Source organism: Taudactylus pleione, unplaced genomic scaffold (assembly GCF_031769625.1).
Source record: "Taudactylus pleione unplaced genomic scaffold, aTauple2 ptg000393l, whole genome shotgun sequence".
NCBI classification, from domain to species: Eukaryota; Metazoa; Chordata; class Amphibia; order Anura; family Myobatrachidae; genus Taudactylus; species Taudactylus pleione.
The window spans coordinates 1,371,794-1,395,879 of NW_028284794.1; the positions used below are offsets into that span (position 1 = coordinate 1,371,794).

The 24,086-nt window shown below is 45.9% G+C and overlaps 1 protein-coding gene across 1 annotated transcript in view; it reads left to right on the forward strand.

Moving 5' to 3' along the window:
- The window catches only part of LOC148506840 (sialic acid-binding Ig-like lectin 11), a 59,217-nt gene extending 36,410 nt beyond the window's left edge, over positions 1–22,807 (forward strand). Inside the window, exons 4-6 of the mRNA XM_088446085.1 lie at positions 5,434–5,838; positions 6,846–7,187; positions 22,407–22,807. Coding sequence (XP_088302211.1) covers positions 5,434–5,838; positions 6,846–7,187; positions 22,407–22,807 — 1,148 coding nt within the window. The remainder of the gene's footprint in view (positions 1–5,433; positions 5,839–6,845; positions 7,188–22,406) is intronic.
- Positions 22,808–24,086: the final 1,279 nt, after the last annotated feature.

The following is a 24,086-nucleotide window of genomic DNA, read 5'->3' on the forward strand; positions in this document are numbered from 1 at the left end:
CGCTGGGTCTCGCGCATGCGCACGACGGAGCTCCCTCCATCGTGTGCATGTGCACTTCGGCACCATCGACCCACTTGCGAGCGAACAGCGCTCACGAGCGGGTCCGAATCAGGCGCAGTTTACCAACAGGATTAACTATAAACCCGGGTAATGCAGTGTGCACCAACGGGGCATTAGCGCTATATTAGTTCAAGAACTATTAGTTTTCTGTCCAGAAAAGCTTAAGAAAAGGTTATTTACAGGATATCCAATTAAAGACTATTACTTTTTGTCACTACTGTTTGATAAATATACTGATGATATTGATTATAGGTGTATAAGATAAATTGTTGTTAAAGAATATTGCATGCATTAATCTTTTGGAATCAGCAGGACAAGAAGAATATTTATCGATTAAAAAGGAGGCTGTGTTCCAGAATAATAAAAATTGTCCATTGCTTTGTTTTTGTGGGGATACATTTAGGAAGCCGGCGGCCGCAATCCCAACAGCCGGCTTCCCGAATCCTCTATCCCGCCTAGGGATAAATGACCGGTGTCTGAAATCTAGACGCCTGTCATTTTCCTGGTGCCGGGAGACAGGCGCCCGGCATCCCGATCGTAGTGATGCCGGGCACCGCGAGCGGACAGCCGCGGGGGGGAGGGTTAGGTTTAGGGCACCCGGAGGGGACTTAGGGTTAGGCACTCTCTCAAGAGGGTTAGGATTAGGCTAGGGGGAGGGAGGGTTAGGGTTAGACACCCCTGGGGGGGACTTAGGGTTAGGCACCCCCCGGGGGAGTTAGGTTTAGGCAGCGGGGAAGGGGGGGTTAGGGTTAGGCACTTGGGGGGAGGTTAGGGTTAGGCACCCCTAAGGAGGGTTATGGTTTGGGGGGTTGGTTAGATTAGTAAGTACTTACCTTTGGGATGATCGGGATTTCCAGCGCTGTCGGGCTTCCGCTGCTGGGCTCTGCTGTTTTGTCGGGCTGCCGCTGCCGGGAATCGAACTGCCGGTAATGCGGCAGTCGTCTACTCATACCGAATGCATTTTTGTGCATTGTGATGGTAGTTGAACTAGTAATTGCCATTTTAAAATTGCAAATTGTTATTATATGATTTCTTTAGTGTAATAAATCACTCAGAACAATCGTCCAAAGTTCAGTCTGCTTACCTCTTTACCTCTCTGTAAACCAAGAAAGAACCCAGGGACCCCACTCCTAAAATAAGGGTAACCAGTTCTGGGGTATTACATGTGCTCAAGAAATGTGTTAGTGTTGGTATTTAACAACAAGCAGTATTTGTTACGTACCGCTCATTGGCTTCATTTCATCTTGTCAGGGTCTTGCCTCTGTGAATTTGCAGCCAGCAGCAAGGTGACACACACTCCAGACCTCATTCAGACCCGCTCTCAAGCGCTGAGCGTTCGCAAGCAGGTCGATGTTTAGGCCCTGCGGATGCGCAGCGAACGCACTGCGCGTGCGCAACGCCCGGAGTGAGAGAAAAATTCTCTCACTCCGGAGTTCACTGCAAAAGGGGCAACTGTCGATGTTGATTGACAGCTTGCCCCTTTTTGTAGGCCTGGCGGGGGGGGCTTTACAAACTGAGGCATTCCTTAAGGAAAGCCTGCCGTTTTGTCTGCGGCCGCACTAACATCAGCAGTGATGTCAGGGGGGAGCTTCCTGCTCGATCAGAGCAGGAAGCTCCCAGGGGCTTGCGGTTGCCAAGACCCAACCTTAGGGTCTCGTTGCAAGCCCTGATGGTCGTGATGGTCTTGACCATTGCGACCATCAACCTGGTCGGTCGCTAAAGCTGTGGGTGGTAACCCACAGCTTAGCTAGCGACCAGGAGGCCGCACTTCAAAACCCAAGTGGCCACCCACATTCAGAGCGACCGCTCGCATTTTGCGAGCGCCTCTGAATGAGGGCCTCTATCTGTTCTCATTGACTGCCAGCATGCAACACCCTCATTGACCACCAGGGCCGGCTCCAGGGGTAGCCATGCCCTGGGCCACCCGGGTAATGGTTGCTCTCTAGTTGCGAGCAAAAATGGGTGTGTGGCCTAATTATTACAGGCCACGCCCCAAATTACATTATTTGGCAGTGATCCCAGCACTTTGTCACTAGCTGAGCTTCCCCCAACCCTCTCCCAGCACTGAATGGATGCCATGCACATCCTTACAGCATCAATTCAGCTACTCCAGGGTCCAGCACCGCAGCACAGCCATGGCGGTGGGGGTACCCAACCTCCCAACTAGACCACGCGCAGGACACTTTGGCCCACTGGTCTAACAGCGGAACAGTGCTGTCCCGCTGAAATCAGGATTTCTGGAGGGGAGTGCCCTCTATGGGGTTGCGCCCCTGTTCGACCGCACTGGTCGAACATGCCTTGAGCCGGTCCTGTTGATCACAGTGACACATGACAAGCACGGGGCCTAGGACTTATGGGGGTGGTGGAGAAGATGCGGGGGGGGGGGGGAGAACGTGGGAGGAAAGGTGGAAGGCATATTTTTGCATGCCACCTTCTAAGGGCACCTCACCTACAGCAACCGCAGAGAAGCAGAGTGCTCACAACCCATGTGTGGTTCATCAAGCCCTGTGCCCACTGCACTACCTCTGCCTGCACTGCCATGTCTTGCCTGCTGCTGCCGACTGGTATAAGGGGCTTCCCCCAGACCCCTACCAGCTGGACACCTCAGATTCCTGAGTATGCCTGTATTAGACCCCTCACTGCAGGTTCCCCTGGACTACATTGTGCAGTAGTGTGACTGGGTGCACAAGCTCATCCCAATGAAGAAAAATAAAAACCCTCCCTCCTACACATTCAAAAAAGCTTAAAAAAACAGATATATAAGAGAAAGAAAAACTTACCTTAGCTGTAATGGTGGCCATAGGTCCGGGCAGAGACGCTGCACATGTGCAAGGAAAAGAAGACACATAGCGCATGAAACGATTTTAGAAAAAATAAAACTTAATCCATTAGCGCTGCTGGTAGGAGAAAAACAGCGCTGCCCAGTTTGTTTACACTAGCGCTCACCAGCAAGTGCGTCATTGTTAAATACAAGTAAAAAAAAAAAATTGCAAAAACAGAACACAACACTGCAGCAGAAACTCGTTAGTAAAAGGAGCCCATCTGCGCTGTGTAATTAATAAAAAATAAAATGTATTTCTCCCATTTCTTTATCACCGAAAAGCACACAGCAAAACATGTGTCCGCACTTACTATGGGCCTTGATGTCCCACCGGAGCAGCATTCAACTAGCATCCAAGTCTCATCATGAAAGTGCGACTTTCAATTACTGTGAGTTTACTGTGCAGCTATACACCTGTGACTGTTTATACTCTACGTGATTATTTCACTACAATGAACATTTCACGCATGCACAATGGCATTTATCAACAGTGACATCTGGTGGACATAAACCTGTATTTTACTATGCGATATCTCAGTATACTATGCTGCCACTGAATACGGTATGTTGCATCTTGGCACAGGTTTATAAGATGTGGCTAGCTGGGCGCAGTACATGAATGGATGCTAGACAACAGAGGACACATGTCTATATTTACTATCCTACCAACATAAAGCCCCAGTATTTCCTTCAAGGCAAAAGGAACTTCACTAAGGTGCACAGAGTTATATAATATATCTTACCATATTAATAAACACAACAAAACTATGAATGGTCCTGATGATAATGATTCCCCTCATTAGAGAAGACAAAGAGAGCGGGATGTACTAAGCATCACATCCGCTATGCGGTACATCCCGACTCTCTTCGGGTACATAATGCGGTTTATTACTGTGGTATGTACCTAGAAATCGAAGTACTTCACAAAGGACAGCTCTCCCAATAAGAACTGTCCTTTGCAATGCCCCAAGACACCAGAAGTCCCTCTGGTTCCTTCTACGCATGCGCATAAAGCCGCTGGCCGCTGGGTGAGATGGGAGGGATCCGGTGGACCCATCTCAGCGGGAGCATCCCAGAAAATGGCACCTATGTCACACCACGCAGGCATCCTGATTGAGGGCCTGATTCAGACCTGCTCATGAGCGCTGAGCACCCACAGCTATACGAGCGGCCAGGAGGCCGCTCTAAAAATACAATAGGCGGGCACTGATTCAGAGCGAGCGCTCTGAAAGAGCGTCCGGCTCTGAATCAGGCCATGTATCCATACATAATCGCAGCAGTGTTTTCACCAGCAGCATTTGACAGGTTGGTGGCTAATCATATGCATGGAGATGCAGTTTCTTATAGGTGTAATCTGGGGGTATGGTGGGAGTGATACTGACCCTTCATCGCTAACACTGAAGTCCATACTCAGAGAGAATATTTGCTCCTAGCATAGTGCTGGAGCTAGTTTCAATGGTGAGATTTATGGTGGTATATAAGGAATCACCAAGCATGATTACAGTGTCTGCAGGTGCTAAATGTGCTCATACACATGACTGTATACCAGATTGGCGATTGCCAAAAGATGCATCTAAGAATCATCCCCATAGTGCAGTAATACTAAATAATGACAATAGGAATAAAAGTTTAAGAGCCGTATTCTATTTGAGCCGAGCAGCGATACTTTTTTGCATCCCGGACTTTTCTCCTACTTTGCCTGTTTAGTAGGCGGAAATGTATCACGCGCGTGTCCGCTTTACCCCGGATTCAATTTGAAAGCAGGCGAAAACGGGACCCGGCGAAACTTAAACAGGCGGATTTGGGGGAATCAGCCTGACACCCCCCAAAAGATGCTCTGACATGGGGGTTCATTATGGTACCCCCTGATTTGGCTTGCTGAAGGTATTTGCTGTCTTTAAACGGGTCAATAGCTGCTAAATAGCGTTTTTGTATATGTGATGCAGAATAGTATTCAGCAGTATTTTTTCCAGAAAATAAGTTATCCCAGCAAATTTGGGGTACTTGAAAATGGGGGTCAGCATATTTAAAAGTTGAAGTTGAAAAAATTGTGAAAAATCCACCTGCCGCCAGCCCCTGCAATGAAAAAAACACCTGGGGCATACTTGGGGACCCACCCAGAGTCAAGTTCACTAGTTTTTAACTTTGTCCCCCAACATTTTTTTTTTACGCCCCCAAATTCAAAGTAATTTTTTGGGGTATTCTTAAGTGTTTTTTTAATTTTTGACACACTTTACCTTTGGGGGACTGTCTGAAGGCTGCATGGGGGTTCCCGCAATGTTGCACCCCAAAACCCCAATTCTGCACTTTTTTCGCCTCCCATTCTTAGGTGAAACTTTTCTGCCTATTATATTGCATTGACTTTCCACCTAGGCGGAAAGTCTTTCAAATTGAATACGGAGAAAAGTCAAAACAGGCGAAAATGACGTCATCGGCGAAAAAGTATCGTGGATCCGGACTTTTCGCCTTAAATTGAATACGGGCCTAAGAGTTGTGATGTGTAAGAAAATGTTATCCATTTTTAGAAAATAAATTATTCTTTCTCCCTTTAGTAGGAGCCTATTGTGACCCAGATTATGCATATTGCATAGAACAACCGAGAATAATACTGGTGGAGGACGGAGGACCAGTGACTCTTCCATGTAACTTCAGTTTTCCCAAGGACTGGGACAGCTCCATAAAGGTCAGAGTGTACTGGAAACAGGGAAAGAGCAGCCACTGTTGGGATGGGGACATCATCTATGATCACACAGACAGCTGGATACATAAAGACTACAGAGGACGGATCTCATCGGTGGAAAACCCCAAAGAACAAAGGTCAATGAGTATCAGAATCCAGGACCTGAGGAAGACAGATGGTTCCAGGTTCTGTTGCCGGGTCCATAGAGAAAATAAAAGAATCACAAATAAACCAGAAGAGTGGCAAAATATTCATGGAACATTTATTTACTTCAAAGGTAAAACTCCTCACCATACAGGCCTACTGTCCTGGAAGTCTTTGGAGGATCCTGATTTTTTGGGTAGAGTAGACACTTCTCCTGCATCCTGACCACATTCTAGTGAAATTGGAAGAATGCTGAGAATTTCCCCGGCGCTCGGGGGTCTCCAAGTATGAGGAGGGGCATAATGACACAACTCTACAAGAATTGCATTATGTGGCCCACCCTTATTTAGCTATGTGCTAATTGTGGCAATTTACAGCGAGGGGGCAGGACTTAATGATGCAAAGCAACAAACCCTGTCCTTTATCAACCCCACCTGCTTCTCCTCCCCGGGCTTCTCACAGGGAACAGTATACTCCCCACTCACAGGCTCATAGCTCCCTTCTGTCTGTGTCACTGTGTCACCCTGCAGGGGGAGGGACAGGCTCATAGCTCCCTTCTGTCTGTATCACTGTGTCACCCTGCAGGGGGAGGGACAGGCTCATATCTCCCTTCTGTCTGTATCACTGTGTCACCCTGCGGGGGGAGGGACAGGCTCATAGCTCCCTTCTGTCTGTGTCACTATGTCACCCTGCAGGGGAGGGACAGGCTCATAGCTCCCTTCTGTCTGTGTCACTGTGTTAACCTGCACGGGGAGGGACAGGCTCATAGCTCCCTTCTGTCTATGTCACTGTGTCACCCTGCAGGGGGAGGGACAGGCTCATAGCTCCTTTCTGTCTATGTCACTGTTTTACCCTGCAGGGGGAAGGACAGGCTCATAGGTCCTTTCTGTCTGTGTCACTGTGTCACCAAGCAGGGGGAGGGACAGGCTCATAGCTCCCTTCTGTCTGTGTCACTGTGTCACCCTGCAGGGGGAGGGACAGGCTCATAGCTCACTTCTGTCTGTGTCATTGTGTCACCCTGCAGGGGGGGGACAGGCTCATTGCTCCCTTCTGTCTGTGTCACTGTGTCACCCTGCAGGGGGAGGGACAGGCTCATAGCTCCCTTCTGTATGTGTTACTATTTCTCTCCTCTCTCTATAGATCAGTTTTTTGTGGAACAGCCAGATGTTGTCCCTGCTACTGTGGGAGAAGATATAACTATACCATGTTATGTCCATAATAAACCTGTTAATGATATAAGAGAGGTCATCTGGAGGATGGGAACAAGTATCCGGTGTTCTTCCTCTAATATTATTATGTGGACAGAGGAGAATAAGAGAGAGAAGATTGGACGATGGTCAGTAGTGAATTTCCCTGAGGATCTCTCATTACATATAAGAGATGTGACATCAGATGACAGTAACCGGTACTGCTGTGATGTGAGGACAACGCTAGGAAGTCCTGTCCCTGGATCAGAACGTGGTACAGATTTAGTTATTGCAGGTAACGGAACTGAAGTCTGGTAAATATCCCACAATGCATGTTTCTTCCAGTAATATAAATACATACATATTTGAGCTATAGAGAAAAATAATAAAATAAGTAGTTTAACAAAATATGTCATATGTGCTATGATATTTATTTTTTTGTACCTTTCTTCAGTTACTGAGATCAGCATTAACACTATGCTTCCTTACTATGTTTTCCATTTCCATTCAGATCTGGATCAGTTTGGAAGTTCTTCACCATTATGGGCTTATATAGGGTAGCATGTACTCAGAGCAAAAATGCTGACAAACCCATGAAATGCAGTTTGACTGCATTTCTCAGTAATTAACACCGGGATGTACCTGATGATTGGTGGAATGTACAGCTTTGCGGATGAGATGCTTAGTATGTTCCGCCCATATTTAGCTGATCAGTCCTGTAACTCATGTGCAGTATAGGATGAATTAATAAATACCCGATGCAGGTGACATCAGAGATATCTTAATCAGCAGGGCAGTCACAGTCAGCCAATCACAGTTCAATAGATCCAGCACCCATGTGAAAACACCACAGCAGAACCCTAATGACCAATGTTGGCACACGCTGCTATAGATTGACAAAAAGCCAGAAATCATCATGAGCACATTTGTGTTTGCCGGCTGATATGTGCAGGTACAGGGCCTCTATCAGGTGGGTACAGCAGTAAGGCAGTATTATGGACGATTTGTCACTTTGAGGTAAATTGGAATGACATATAATCCATTTCATTTGTGCTGCTTGTCAGATGCAAAGATGATGTGAATGATGTGGTGCACACTGCACAGTGTGTACGCTCAGCCGGACGACCACAAGTTATATTGGCCCAATCTTTCCTCTGGACAACACCTGAGCTGCCAGTGATCTACATGGTTTTGGGATGACAGAAATTTTGAACCACCAACACATCTTTTGCATATTGTTCTGATGTGTACCAAGCCTTAGGGGTTCTGACAAAGGGATCCTGCCAGGTTAGGAAGTATTGACTCAGAGGTGATGGATAAAGTAGGAAGGCACATGCCAAGGCCTTTATTTTGTAGCAGACTCTGCTCTTTCAGTGGGCTCCTCTCTCAGTGGGCTCCCCTCTTAGTGGACACACTTTTCTTAGTATGCCCTCTTGTGGGCAGGCTCTTTATTCTCTTACCATGTACTTGACAGAAGTACTCAGAAGTGCTTACTGTATGTCATGTTTTATTGACATTTATCATGCAGACATTTCTATTTTCAATATGAGAATGTCAACATGGTCATAATGTCGACATTCAGTAGTTGGAATAATTTGCATGTCAACATTAATCATTTCAACATTCGTGTCAACACTGCTAAAATGTCAAAATGATTAGAATATCAACAAAATGTCCCTGGTGGTCTGGGATGGCCGGGTGGTCTGGTCTGGCAGCTTTAGTGATATATTTTGGGTCTGGAAATCAGGTGATGCAGTACTCTGGTAGATCCAGTGGGGCTTCTGGTGGTAAATATGACTAATCCAAACTCCTAACCGTCCTTCTAGTGCCTAGCCCTAACCTCCCATCCCTCTGTTTTGCCATAACCCTCACCTAGTCCTAGCACAAGCCCTCTCCTCTCTCTGCCTATGTCTAACCCTCCCACTGATGGCTAGCACCAGCCCTCCCTTCTCTCTGCCTCTCTCTAACCCTCCCCTTAATGCCTAACTCCAGCCCTACCCTCCCTCTGCATTAATCTATCCTTCCCTTAATGCCTATCACCAGCCCCCCTAATTCTGCCTTGCACTATCCTCCCCTTAATGCCTATCACCAGCCCCCCTACCTCTGCCTTACACTATCCTCCTAATAATGCCTATCATGAGCCCCCCCTCCCTCTGCCTTACATTATCATCCTAATAATGCTTAACACCAGCCCCCCTCCCTCTGCCTTACACTATGCTCCTCCTAATGCCTATCATCAGCCCCCCTCCCTCTGCCTTACACTATCCTCCTCCTAATGCCTATACTCAGCCCCCTTCCCTCTGCCTTACACTATCCTCATCCTAATGCCTATCACCAACCCCCCTCCCTCTGCCTTACACTATCCTCCTCCTAATGCCTATCACCAACCCCCCTACCTCTGCCTTACACTATCCTCCTCCTAATGCCTAACACCAGCCCTCATCTCTCTCTGCCTATCTCTAAACCTCCCCCTAATGCCCCCTCCCTCTGCCTTACCCTATCCTCCCCTAATGCCTAACACCAGCCCCCCCTCTGCCTTACCCTATCCTCCCCTAATGCCTAACACCAGCCCCCCTCCCTCTGCCTATCTCTGACCCTCTCCCTAATGCCTAACACCAGCCCCCCTCCTTCGGCCTAACCTTAAACCTCCCTCTAATGCTTAACATCAGCCCCTGTCCCCCTCCCTCTGCCTTACATTATTTTTCCCCTAATGCCCCTCTCCCTCTTCCTATCTCTAACCCTCTCCCTAATGTCTAACACCAGCCCCCTCCCTCTGCCTATCTGTAACCCTCTCCCTAATACCTAACACCAGGCCCCCTCCTTCTGCCTAGCCTTAACCCTCCCTCTAATGCTTAACACCAGCCCCCTCCTTCTGCATAACCTTAACCCTCCCTCTAATGCTTAACACCAGCCCCACTTCCTCTGCCTTACCATATCCTCCCACTAATGCCTAACACTAGCCCCCCCTCTCTGCCTATACCTAACCCTCTTCCTAATGACTAACACCAGCCCCACATACCTCTGTCTTACCATATCCTCCTCCTAATACCTAACACCAGCTCCCTCCCTCTGCCTTCCCCTAGCCTCAAATAAATGAATTACCTGTACATCATACCAGTTTTGTGCTGGATAACTTTTCTACATTTTTAGATGCATTTTGCCTGTGTGGCCAACCAATCATGTTTCTATGTGGTCGCACATTAGCAACTTAATGTGCTTGGTATGCACACTATTGCACTACAGTGAATTATATCATTGCTCATGTCCAGACACATCTCACTCTATCCGAGAGCCTACACAAACCTTGTGATTTCAATAGACTTTCCAAATACCTGCAGTGTAGTACTTGTCCCTTGTTCCTAGTTATGGCTCCTGGCTAGTCACATAAAATATGCTGCCTTCCCTTGAATTTGGCTTGATTATGAACTCACAACTGTATTTCCTGCTCTATAACTGGCCTAGCTTTCATTGCTTCTGCTATTATATCCAAATCACAGGGACAGCAATGGGGGCAACATGTGTCCCTACATAGACAACTCTGTTCTTTGAGCAGTGGGAGTGGGTTGAGCATCACAGCAAAAATCTACATACATGGCTATGATACATTTAATTTTTTATTTTTATAGAATTCCTTCAAATGTTTGGTGTTCTTGTCTGTTATATGTTTATTATACACAAAAAACCTTTATCTGGTATTTATCCTTTTTTAATTCAAGCATATATTCACTATATGGAAAAAAAGTATTTGGACGCTTGACCATTACACCAACAGGGACTGTAATGACATTGTATTCAAATACATATACTTTAATATAGAGTTGGTCCCACTTTTGCAGCTATAACCGCTTCCACTCTTTTTTGAAGGCTTCCAAAAAGATTTTGGAGGGTTTCTTTGGGAATTTGTGCCCATTCATTCTGTAGAGCTTTTATGAGGTCAAGAACTAATAGTGAATGAGAAGGCCTGGCTCACAATCTCTGTTCCAGTTCATCCCAAGGTATTCCATGGGATTGAGGTCAGGGTGCTGTGCAGGCCAGTCAAGTTCTTCCACACCAGACTTATCAAACCATGTTTTCTTAATCCTTGCTTTGTGCAATGGGGCACAGTCATTTTGGAATAGACAAGGGCTTTCCACAAATAGTTGCCACTAAGTTTGAAATGTATTGGTATGCTGAAGCATTAATATTGCCCTTCACTGGAGATAAGGGGCCTTCCCCAAACCCTAAAAAACAGCCCCATACCATTTTCCTTCCTCCACCAAACTTCAAAAGTTGGCACAATGCAGTCAGGCAGGAACTTGCTCCCAGGATCTGCCAAACCTGGACTCACCCATCTGCCTGCCAAACAGAGAAGCATGATTCATCACTCCACAGAACATGTTTCCACTGCTCCACAGTCCAGTGTTGGTGTGCTTTACACCACTCCATCCGATGATTGGCATTGGACTTGGTTTAGTGAGGCTTGCATGCAGCTGTTTGGCCATGAAAACCCATACCACTAAGCTCTTGCCGCACTATTTTTGTGCTTACAATTCTGCCAGTGAAAGTTTGGAACATGTCAACTATGGAATCAGCAGTGTTGGCAAGTTTTGTGCACCATGCACCTTAGTAATCGTTGACCCCGCTCTGTGAATTTACATGGTCTTCTGCTTCATGGCTAAGTTGCTGTTGTTCATAAATGCTTCCAATTTCTAATAATATCACATACAGTTGACCATGGAATTTCCAGCAGGGATGAAAGAGGGTGGGAAGACGATCAGCTCTGTCTTAGACATATTAAGTTTAAGAAATCACTAGGACATCCAGGAAGAGATAGCAGAGATACAGTTGGAGATACGAGTCAGAAGAGAGGGGGAGAGATCAGGGGAGGAAAGATAGATTTGAGTATCATCAGCATAGAGATGATAATGGAGGTCAAAAGAGCTGATGACTTCACCTAGAAAGGAAGTATAGAGGGAGAATAGGAGAGGTCCAAGAACAGAACCTTGGGGAACACCTACTGTAAGAGGCTGTGGGGAGGAAGAGGACTAATTAGAGGAAACTGAGAAAGATCAGTCAGAGAGGTAGGACGACAGCCAGGAGAGGGCAGTGTCATGTAAACTAAGGGAGTGAAGGATATGCAGCAGGAGAGGGTGGTCCACAGTGTCAAAAGCAGCAGAGAGATCAAGGAGAATGAGAGGAGAGTAGTGGCCCTTGGATTTGGCAGCATGGAGGTCATTGCTGACTTTCGTGAGGGCAGTTTCAGTGGAGTAGAGAGAACGGAAGCCAGACTGAAAAGGGTCAAGGAGGGAGTGGGAGGAAAGAAAAGTGTATATCAGAGAGGAGAGTAAAAGGACTCCGTATGTGGGGCACACTACTATAGAATTAACACACTATAAAAAATAAATTTTATTGATATTCATTAAAAAAGGAAAGGAGAAAAAATATGGCCAAAAACACCTATCAGGTTTGAACAATACAAACAGACAAACAAACAATTCTCCAATCGTTGGAGATACACTGCAATATTACTGCAATTTGTGTCGTATATTTCTTGTCAATACCTATGAAAAAAATATATCATGTTCATCTCTTCCAAAAATCACAAGGTAGGACTTTTGGTATTAAAATATACAATTTGGATGTAATCAGCAATCACAATTGTTTCTTGTATGTGTTGAAATATATACAACAGTCGATAATCACAGTTGTTTCTTATATATATATATATATATATATGTATATGTATGTATATATATATATATATATATATATATATATATATATATATATATATATATAGGCATTCAGGATTGCCTCTAAGCTGATTCCTGGTTTGCAATCACCTCAATTAATGTTGTATATTTAGTCAAAAACTATGGAATAAGTATATTTATCATGTTAATATCTTTAAAACCCACAGGACAGGACATTTAGTGCCTGATTCAGAGCCGCTCGCTCTGAATCAGGGCCGGGTTTTTTTTTTTTGGATCGGCCTCTTGGCCACTCACATAGCTGTGGGTGACCACCCACAGCTATTGCGAGCGGCCATGATGATGGTCAAGACCATCGCGACCATCAGGCTTGCGACGAGACCCTTGTGGCTAACAGAGCCAGAATCTCTCCACTGACATCACTCGTGATGTCAGTGGGGCCGCCCCCAAGCGGAGGCGTTGTCATGGGAATGCCTCCATTTGGGCAGCCACCCCCCGGGCCTGCCCACCAAAGGGGGTGAGCTGTCACTCAACATCGACAGCTCGCCCCCTTTGGTGCGAGACCCGGAGCGACGGATTGCCCGTCGCTAGCCGGGTCTTGTGCATGCGCACAACGGAGCCGGCTCCGTCGTGCGCATTCGCTGTGGGCCACCATCGACCCAGTTGCGAGCGCTCAGCACTTGCGACTGAGTCTGAATCAGTCCCTTAGTATTGAAATATACAGTTTTGAATGTAGTTGGCAATCACAATTGTTTCCTGTGTATATTGAAATATATATAACAATTGGTGATCACAGTTGTTTCTTCTATCTATATATATATATATATATAGCATTAAGCAATGCAGGTATTCGGGATTGCCTCTGAGCAGATTTCTGCTATGCATTCATTCTCAGTAGAGGAATAAACAGTGAATCTTCCTAAGTGTGGTAACAGCAATAAAACACATGCATATTAAAGTAAAATGAGCACTTTAAGAGTGCAAAAAAGGGCGAAATAATAAATAGATAATAAATCATATGAAAGTGAAAAAAATCCACACAATTAAAATTGCTATACACCACGGATAACCACAGTAATATATTAATATTGGTAGTAGAGGTGTCCCTCAATTCTACCCATGAGACTAAGTATAACAAAATTATGATAGATATAGATGAAAGAGTTGTGTACTTATACACCTGGGATCTGCTGTTTCCTGTCTTATAAAAATACCGAGGCCAGAAAATGAGAGTCCCCAGTACTGGCACAATGAAGTAAGATAAGGTGCTTCTGCTTTTAAAGCTAATTCACACTGTTGTCCCTGTTGCTTAACAGCAGCACAGGGAGTCCCAGCGGCTGGCGGTAATGAGAGTAATAGGAAGTACCTGATACTTAGTCTCCTTTCATATGTGGTAACCGTGGTGTGGGGGTCCAGAGTGCGCAGTGAGGAACCCCCAGCAGGCTGACCAACGTGTTTTGCCGGGGCTTTGTCAAGGACAAGTGCAATCAATCCTTCCCTACCTCCCCCTTCCCCTATCTATAAATAGGAAAGAAAAGTGGTAAGGCAGTTGTAGACAATCCGCTCAAGGAGTTTGGAGGCAAAAGGGAGGAGAGAGATGGGTCGGTAGTTAGAAATAAGGTTAGGATAAGGGTAGATTTTTTAAGAATGGGGGAGACAAGGGCATGCTTGAATGCAGAAGGAACAGTGCCTGATGAGATGGAGAGGTTAATAGCAGGCAGAAAGAGAGAGGAAGCGGAGGAGGTGGGAGGGTATAGAATCAAGGGGGAGGTGGAAGGGGGGGAGGACCGGATGAGGGACATTACTTCCTCTCCAGATACAGGGGAGAAGGATGTCATTGTAGGTAAAATGGATGGGGAGGGGTGATCTGGGAAAGGAGGAGGTGGAGAGCTTGGGGACTGGTTGGATAAGATGTCCTGACATATGGAATCAATTTTAGATATAAAGTAGGTAGCAAAGTCAAGGGCAGAGAGCAAGGAGGGGAGACGAGGAGGGGGTTGAAAGTGGTGAAGAGACGCTGGGGATTAGAGGACTGAGAGGAGATGAAGATCTTGAAATATGACTGTTTAGAGAGGGGGAGAGCAGCAGTATAGGATGAGAGCATAAATTTGAAATGGAGAAAATCTGCCTTAGAGTGTGATCTTCTCCACTGTCGCTTGGCGGTTTGGGAACACTTTTGCAGGTATCTGGTGCATTTGGAATGCCAGGGTTGAGGAGTAGATTGGCGAGTGTGAGTAGTGATCGCCGGAGTGACAGAGTCCAGAGCAGAAGTAAGGGAGGCATTGTATAGGGAAGTGGCTTGGTCAGGGTAGGAGAGAGAGAGTATAGGGGAGAGAAGTGAGTCAAGCAGGGAAGAAAAGGAAACTGTGTCGATAGCATCAATGTTATGCTTAATAATGGTGGCTTTCGGAGGTAGAGGAGGAGAAGGAGAGAGGGATAGAGAGAGAAGGTGATGGTCAGAAAGTGGGAATTGAGGTGATCAGAAATATCACAACGGTGAGTGAATACCAAGCAAATGGCCACTCACATGGGAGGGTGAGGAGGTCAATTGGGAGAGACAAAGGGAAGATGTGAGGGTGAGGAGTTTGGAGGAAGATGATTCTGTGGGGAAAACAATTGGAATATTGAAGTCACCTAGGATAATGGAGGGAAGGTCTGAGGAGAGAAAGTGAGGGAGCCAGGAAGCAAAGTTGTCACAGAACTTAGAGGGAGGGCCAGGGGGATGGTAAATGAATGCTACTTGGAGGTATACTGGATGGAAGAGGCGAATAGCATGGACTTCAAATGTAGAGAATTTAAGGGATGGTTCAGAGGGAATGGGTTGGTATGAGTAACCAGGGGATAGAAGGACCCCAACACCACCACCATGGTGACCCCCAGGTCATGGGGTGTGGGGGTCTTATTTATTTTTTGATGTTACACATACACCCTATTATTTTTAGCAGAGATTTCTGCTTTTTTTCTTAACAGATGTGGTTTTAATATAACGCTGTTGATAATAGTGTGTATTACATATAACATTGGAGAAAGGAAACTGCTACAACTATTTTATTAAAAGTGTCACTTTCTTATATATACATACCAACATAAGGTGACTTTGTCTTTTTCTGGTCATATTTTTTTTTATTTTTCATTTTATTAGCAAATAGTTCCCCATGGTGACTCCTTAGCATACAGATCCCACTAGTAATCCCTTATCATACAGAACCCAGTAGTAATCCCTTATGATACAGATTCCTGTTGTAATCCCTTAACATACAGATCCCAGTAGTAATCCCTTATCATACAGATCCCAGTAGTAATCTCTTATCAAACAGATTCCTGTAGTAATCCCTTAACATATAGATACCAGTAGTAATCCCTTAGCAAACAGATCCCAGTAGTAATCCTTTATCATACAAATCCCAGTATTAATCCTTATGTTACAGATCCGAGTAGTAATCCCTTATCATACAAATCCCAGTAGTAATCCCTTATCATACATATCCCAGTAGTAATCCCTTAGCATACTGATCCCAGTAGTAATCCTTTATCATACAGATCCCAGTAGTAATCTCTTATCATACAGATTCCTGTAGTAATCCCTTAACAGACAGATCCCAGTAGTAATCCATTAACATACAGATCCCAGTAGTAATTCCTTATTATACAGATTCCTGTAGTAATCCCTTAACATACAGATCTAGTAGTAATCCATTATCATACAGATCCCAGTAGTAATCCCTTATCATATAGATTCCCGTAGTAATCCCTTAACATACAGATCTAGTAGTAATCCATTATCATACAGATCCCAGTAGTAATCCCTTATCATATAGATTCCCGTAGTAATCCCTTAGCATAAAGATCCCAGTAGTAATCCTTTATCATACAAATCCCAGTAGTAATCCCTTAGCATACAGATCCCAGTAGTAATCCCTTATCATACAGAACCCAGTAGTAATCCCTTATGATACAGATTCCTGTTGTAATCCCTTAACATACAGATCCCAGTAGTAATCCCTTATCATACAGATCCCAGTAGTAATCTCTTATCAAACAGATTCCTGTAGTAATCCCTTAACATACAGATCCTAGTAGTAATCCCTTAGCAAACAGATCCCAGTAGTAATCCTTTATCATACAAATCCCAGTATTAATCCTTATGTTACAGATCCGAGTAGTAATCCCTTATCATACAAATCCCAGTAGTAATCCCTTATCATACATATCCCAGTAGTAATCCCTTAGCATACTGATCCCAGTAGTAATCCTTTATCATACAGATCCCAGTAGTAATCTCTTATCATACAGATTCCTGTAGTAATCCCTTAACAGACAGATCCCAGTAGTAATCCATTAACATACAGATCCCAGTAGTAATTCCTTATTATACAGATTCCTGTAGTAATCCCTTAACATTCAGATCCAGTAGTGTAATCCATTATCATACAGATCCCAGTAGTAATCCCTTATCATATAGATTCCCGTAGTAATCCCTTAACATACAGATCTAGTAGTAATCCATTATCATACAGATCCCAGTAGTAATCGCTTAGCATACAGATAACAGTAGTAATCTCTTATCATACAGATCCCAGTAGTAATCCCTTATCATACAGATCCCAGTAGTAATCCCTTATCATACAGATCCCAGTAGTAATTCCTTAGCATACTGATCCCAGTAGTAATCTCTTAGCATACAGATCCCAGTAGTAATCCCTTATCATACAGATCCCAGTAGTAATCCCTTAACATACAGATCCCAGTAGTAATCCCTTAACATACAGATCCCAGTAGTAATCCCTTATCATACAGATCCCAGTAGTAATCCCTTAACATACAGATCCCAGAAGTAATCCCTTATCATACAGATCCCAGTAGTAATCCCTTAACATACAGATCCCAGTAGTAATCCCTTAACATACTGATCCCAGTAGTAATCCCTTATCATACAGATCCCAGTAGTAATCCCTTATCATACAGATCCCAGAAGTAATCCCTTAACATACAGATCCCAGAAGTAATCCCTTAGCATACAGATCCCAGTAGTGACCCCTTAGCATACAGATCCCATTAGTGACCCCTTAGCATACAGATCCCATTAGTGACCCCTTAGCATACAGCAACACATAATGATTAGAGATGTGCGAGTCCGGTTCTCAGAGAACCGACAATAGCTGAATGTAGGAGTTCCAGGTCAAAGCTTAGTTTGCACTTTTGGCAATTTAGGAGCAAATTGCTGATCATCATTTATCCCCATACGTTACCAGATTTTCATTCCAACCAATCAACTAGTTGGATGGTTGGATAGAAAATCTTTAAGTTTGTACCCAGCCATACACAGACAAGACAAGATTAGATGCAGTATCCCAGTCGCAACTATGGCTGGGACCTGCCACCAAGATGATTCGCTACCTGCGGATCCTAACACCGATGCCAGAAGGCAGAAGATGAAGATGCTGACAAGGTAAGGTTTAAAGATAACCCTAACACTCTCCCCCCTAACTCTAATCCTCCTTTAGGGGTGCCTAACACTAACCTCCCCTCTAGTGCCTAACCCTAACCTTCCCCCCATGGGTGCCTAAATCTAACACCCCCTCCCTGCACCATAAACCTAACCTTCCCAGGGGGGGTGCATAACCCTAAATCCCCCTGGGGGTCCCCAAACCTAACCCCCCATCCCTGGGCTAAGGGTATATTTATGGAGTGGTGGGGGGTGCCGGAGGTGCGGGCCGTGCAGGCTCCCTCACTGTGACAGGAGCCAAGTGCTGCACTTAATGCTGAGGGGGAGCCTGCACCTTGGTGTCACCCCTCGGCTGGTAACACCCGGATACGGCACGCACACCACTTGTGACGCCACTGAACATAGGCATTGGTTTTTCGATGCCTATGTTAAATCCCTTGCTGGGATTATGCTGTTGGGATTGAGACTGGAGGCCATGTGGCCGCCAGTCTCATAACTACATGCCCTGCTAAAAGTAGTCTGAGAGTACATGCTGCTGGGTGTGCACTGTGCAGAGATACAGGGTAGTGTGAAGGGAGGGAGAGAGAGGACAGGATGCTGCTGCTGGCTGCCTGCTACTACTGTACATTCCCAATTTGTCCCACAGTCTCTGCCATCTGCAGCTGACCCTCTCCGTGAATGAAACTTTCAGTAGCCTGCCCTGTCACCTGACCCAATCCCACCCCCTGGAAAAGCCCACCCACACTGTGTAAGAGCTATAGTATGTGCCCTTTGACCATAGGCTGGGAGCCGGCTTCACACAGAAATGACTTACAGTATCCTACAGCTCTCGCACTTCTTCCCCCATCTCCGATCACAGCACATGCACACAGCAGGCTGACTCGTAGAAGCAGTGTACAGTTAGGGGGAGGGGCGGGCACACAGCCTGTGTTCAGTGCAGGAGGAGAAAGATGATCAAGGACTGGCTGTGCTAGGGGAGGCGATCGCTCCAATCGCACCTCCCTGAATCCGCTATTGAGGTGTCCCCTTAGTATGTAGCTCAGGATATTGCTCCCTTAGCATATTTATTTCCCATTGTGTCCCTTTAGCATACAGCTGCTTGTAGAGACCCATTAGCATACTTCTCCCTATGGTGACCCCTTAGCATACAGTTCTTCATGGTGACCCCTTAGCATACAGTTTTTCATGGTGACCCATTACCATACATCTCCACTTGGTGACCCCGTAACCTGCAGCTACCTGTTGTGCCCCCTTGGCATACAGTTCCCAATGGTTACCTTTTTAACATACAGCACCCTCTGGCGATCCCATTTCATACTTTTCTTCATGGTAAACCCTTAGCATGGCGACCTATTAATATACAGATCTATAATGTGTCCTCTTAGCAAAAATATCCCCATTGTTACCCCTTAGTATACAGATACCCATAGAGATCCCTCAGCATACAGCTCCCATAGAGCATATGGCTCCCCATGCTTTACCTTTTGCATATAGCTGGTGACCCCCTAGTACACAGCTCCCTGTGGTGACCTCTTTGTAGCATACAGATCCAAAATCTGACCACATAACATACAGCTCCCAACCATCACCCCTTACCATACAGCTCCCCACCATCACCCCTTACCATACAGCTCCCCACCATCACCCCTTACCATACAGCTCCCCATGGTCACCTCTTACCATACAGCTCCCCACCGTAACCCCTTACCATACAGCTCCCCACTGTCAGCCCTTACCATACAGCTCCCCATGGTCACCTCTTACCATACAGCTCCCCATGGTCACCTCTTACCATACAGCTTCCCATGGTCACCTCTTGCCATAGAGATCCCCACCGTCACCCCTTACCATACAGCTCCCCATGGTCACCTCTTACCATACAGCTTCCCATGGTCACCCCTTACCATGCAGCTCCCCACCATCACACTTTACCATACAGCTCCACATGGTCACCTCTTACCATACAGCTTCCCATGGTTACCTCTTACCATACAGCTCCCCACCGTAACCCCTTACAATAAAGCTCCCCACCATAACCCCTTACCATACAGCTCCCCATGGTCAGCTCTTACCATACAGCTCCCCATGGTCACCTATTATCATACAGCTCCCCACTGTCACCCCTTACCATAAAGCTCCCATGGTCACCCCTTACCATATAGTTCCCTACTGTCACCCCTTACCATACAGCTCCCATGGTCACCTCTTACCATACAGCTTCCCATGGTCACCTCTTACCATACAGCTCCCCACCGTAACCCCTTACCATACAGTTCCCCACTGTCACCCCTTACCATAAAGCTCTCCACCATCACCTCTTACCATACAGCTTCCCATGGTCACCTCTTACCAAACAGCTCCCCACCGTCACCCCTTACCATACATCTCCCCATGGTCACCTCTTACCATACAGCTCCCCATGGTCACCCCTTACCATATAGCTTCCTGTGGTCATGTTCTAGTATATAGGTCTCCTTGTTGACCACTTTAAATAAAGTTTCTCATTGTGACCTCTTAGCATACAACTGCTCTTGATGCGCCCTAATCAATTATCTCTCAGTGTTGTCCTACAAGGTAACTTAATAGCTTGCAGTTTAGTATGCTGACCCATTGGCATGCAGTTTTCTGTTGTAACCCCATAGCACACAGCATCCCATGGTGACCACTTAGCATACAGCTCCCCATGGTGACACGTTAGCATACAGCTCCCCACCGTAACCCCTTACCATACAGCTCCCCACTGTCACTCCTTACCATACAGCTCCCCATGGTCACCTCTTACCATACAGCTTCCCATGGTCACCTCTTACCATACAGCTCCCCACTGTCACCCCTTACCATACAGCTCCCCATGGTCATCTCTTACCATACAGCTTCCCATGGTCACCCCTTACCATACAGCCCCCCACCATCACCCATTACCATACAGGTCCCCATGGTCACCTCTTACCATACAGCTTCCCATAGTCACCTCTTACCATACAGCTCCCCATGGTCACCTCTTACCATACAGCTTCCCATGGTCACCTCTTACCATACAGCTCCCCACCGTCACCCCTTACCATACAGCTCCCCATGGTCACCTCTTACCATATAGCTTCCCATGGTCACCCCTTACCATACAGCTCCCCATGGTCACCCCTTAGCATACAGCTCCCCATGGTCACCTCTTACCACACAGCTTCTCATAGTCACCTCTTACCATACAGCTTCCCACCGTAACCCCTTACCATACAGCTCCCCACCATCACACCTTACCATACAGCTCCCCATGGTCACCTCTTACCATACAGCTCCCCATGGTCACCCCTTACCTTATAGCTTCCTGTGGTCATATTCTAGTATACAGGTCTCCTTGGTGACCACTTTAAATATAGTTTCTCATTGTGACCTCTTAGCATACAACTGCTCTTGATGTGCCCTAAGCAATTATCTCTCAGTATTGTCCCACAAGCTTGCAGTTTAGCTTGCAGTTTAGTATGCTTGCAGTTTAGTATGCTGACCCATTGGCATGCAGTTTTCTGTTGTAACCCTATAGCACACAGCTCCCCATTGTGACCCCTTAGAATACTACTCCCCATGATGAACCCTTAGCATACTGCTCCCCATGGTAATCCCTTAGCACACAGTTCCCCATAGTGACCCCTTAGCATACATCTCCCCATGTTGACCCCTTAGCATACAGCTCCCCATGTTGACCACTTAGCATACAGCTCCCCACGATGACCCCTTAGCATACAGCTCCCCATGGTGACCCCTTAGCATACAGCTCCCCATGTTGACCCCTTAGCATACAGCTCCCCATGTTGACCCCTTAGCATACATCTCCCCATGTTGACCCCATAGCATACATCTCCCCATGTTGACCCCTTAGCATACAGCTCCCCACGGTGACCCCTTAGCATACAGCTCCCCACGGTGACCCCTTAGCATACAGCTCCCCACAGTGACCCCTTAGCATACAGCTCCCCATGGTGACCCCTTATATACAACTCCACATGGTGCTGAGTTAAATATTATTTATTTAGTGAAATTGTAAAATTGTATTTTTAGATTGCTATGGTTTGTGCAGAGTACAGGAATTAGGCATGTGCTGATTGGATTATCTAGACATTCCCATTTCCTGCAAATAACATTCCCTGCTGGAATACACACATGCAGTGAATGCAGCTTAAATATACTGAGACCCCCAACATCCATGAGATTGTCCATCACTGATTAATGTTAAAGAATACAATGTTGTAAAATAACTCTCCCATGATCTAACAACCCATTATAATGCTATTTCAGTGTAAAAATTGTGTATATTCAATAGTGATAATAACAAATTAACAATTATAATTTATGGAATAATTAATGGCTCATATTATGTTTTCAGCCTCTAACTTTGATCATGATGTAAAAATCTTCCAGTTTGAGCCATCAGGGAGCACAGAATACTCTGTCACCCTCAACTGCTCATACTCCCTACCACCAGACAGAGACCCTATGTGGATTGGAATCTACTGGAGAGTCGGTAGCCCAAGTGATGTGTATGCCTACCACCCCTCCAAAGAGATGGTTCATCCCAGGTACAAAGGAAGGACAGAGCTGAGAGGACTGGCTGATCTCCATATAAAGGGGGTCAGAGAAACAGACAATAATACTTATTACTGCTTTGTGGTGCTCAAATTCTGTGATGAGCTAAACAGTATCAGCTCAGTAATCCAATATGGGAACCAAACAACACTGAACACAGGTAAAACCAGAACTATTGATATAGAATTACATAAAAAGTAACTTATCAGAACTAAAATAATCAGACATCTGTAACAATATAGTGCAACATATCCATTCTGTTTGTATACAGCTATCTCTCCGGTATTATACACCGCTGCTACTCTTCTTTACTCATTAAGGAAGCTATTTAGCAATTCAATCAAATTGTTAGGATCCATGGCAGCGGATAATCTTGGTGGCCCTATCCATAATAGGCGACTGGGACACTTCATCATGTCTTGCTCCATGTTCCGGCTTTTGCAGACAGCGGAAATCCTGTCTTGTCTATGTGCAGCTCATTGCTGTATTCCTGCCTATCTGTTTGTGTGCAGAACCCAGCTGCACACTAGCTTGTCATTAGGGAGGCTCTCTGCAGGTATTGCTCTGAATAGACCCTGCATCTGATAAGTTACAGCCAGCCCTACACTCCATGCCGGTGATATTGTCTGACATCCTATGTATGTTATCCTGTCCTCAGAAGCCTGAGTCTTACCTAGTTCTGCAGTTCCTGTCCAGTACCTGTTTACTTGATCTGTATTCGCCTCTGTGTCTTCTGCCATAGTTCCATCTGTTCACATCCTTGCTGTTTGGACTTCCCAGGGCAGTAACTTCTGCAATGGCGGGCTTCCTTTCTGCTTCCCATGGCATTTACATACCACAGTCCAGTCAAGTTACGTCAGTCTGTTCCAGCCGATACAAGCCTGCAGTGTTCTCAACCTCGCTTCATCTAGCCTGTGTTCATGCCATGCCTGAGTGCACCTGTCTGCCTTGATGTTCCAGTTACACCTAGCCCTCAAGGATGCACCTCTGCCCTCAAGCCGCATCATGTTGTTTTAGTTGCACCTTGGCACTCAAGGCTGCTCCATCTCATTCTTACCACACTTCAGCCCTCACGGCCACACCTCAGCCCTCAAGGCTGCATCATGTTGTTCCTGTAACACCTTGGCCCTCAAGACCACACCTTGGCCCTCAAGGCTGCATCTTGTTGTAACAGTTGCACCCCAGACCTCAAGGCCACTCTGTCTTGTTCCTGTCACACCTCAGCCCTCAAGGCCGCTCTGTGTTGTTCATGTTTCATCCCTGCCCTCAAGGCCACATTGTGTTGATCCAGCAGCACCTTAGCCCTCAAGGCTGTCCATCTTGTTCCTGTCACACCTTGACCCTCATGGCTTCTTTGTCTTGTTCCTGTCATACCTCAAAGCTGCACCTCAGCTCTCGAGGCCACTCTGTGTTGTTTTAGTCACACCTCGGCCCCCAAGGCTGCTCCTTGGCCCTCAAGGCCACTCTATGTGGTTACTGT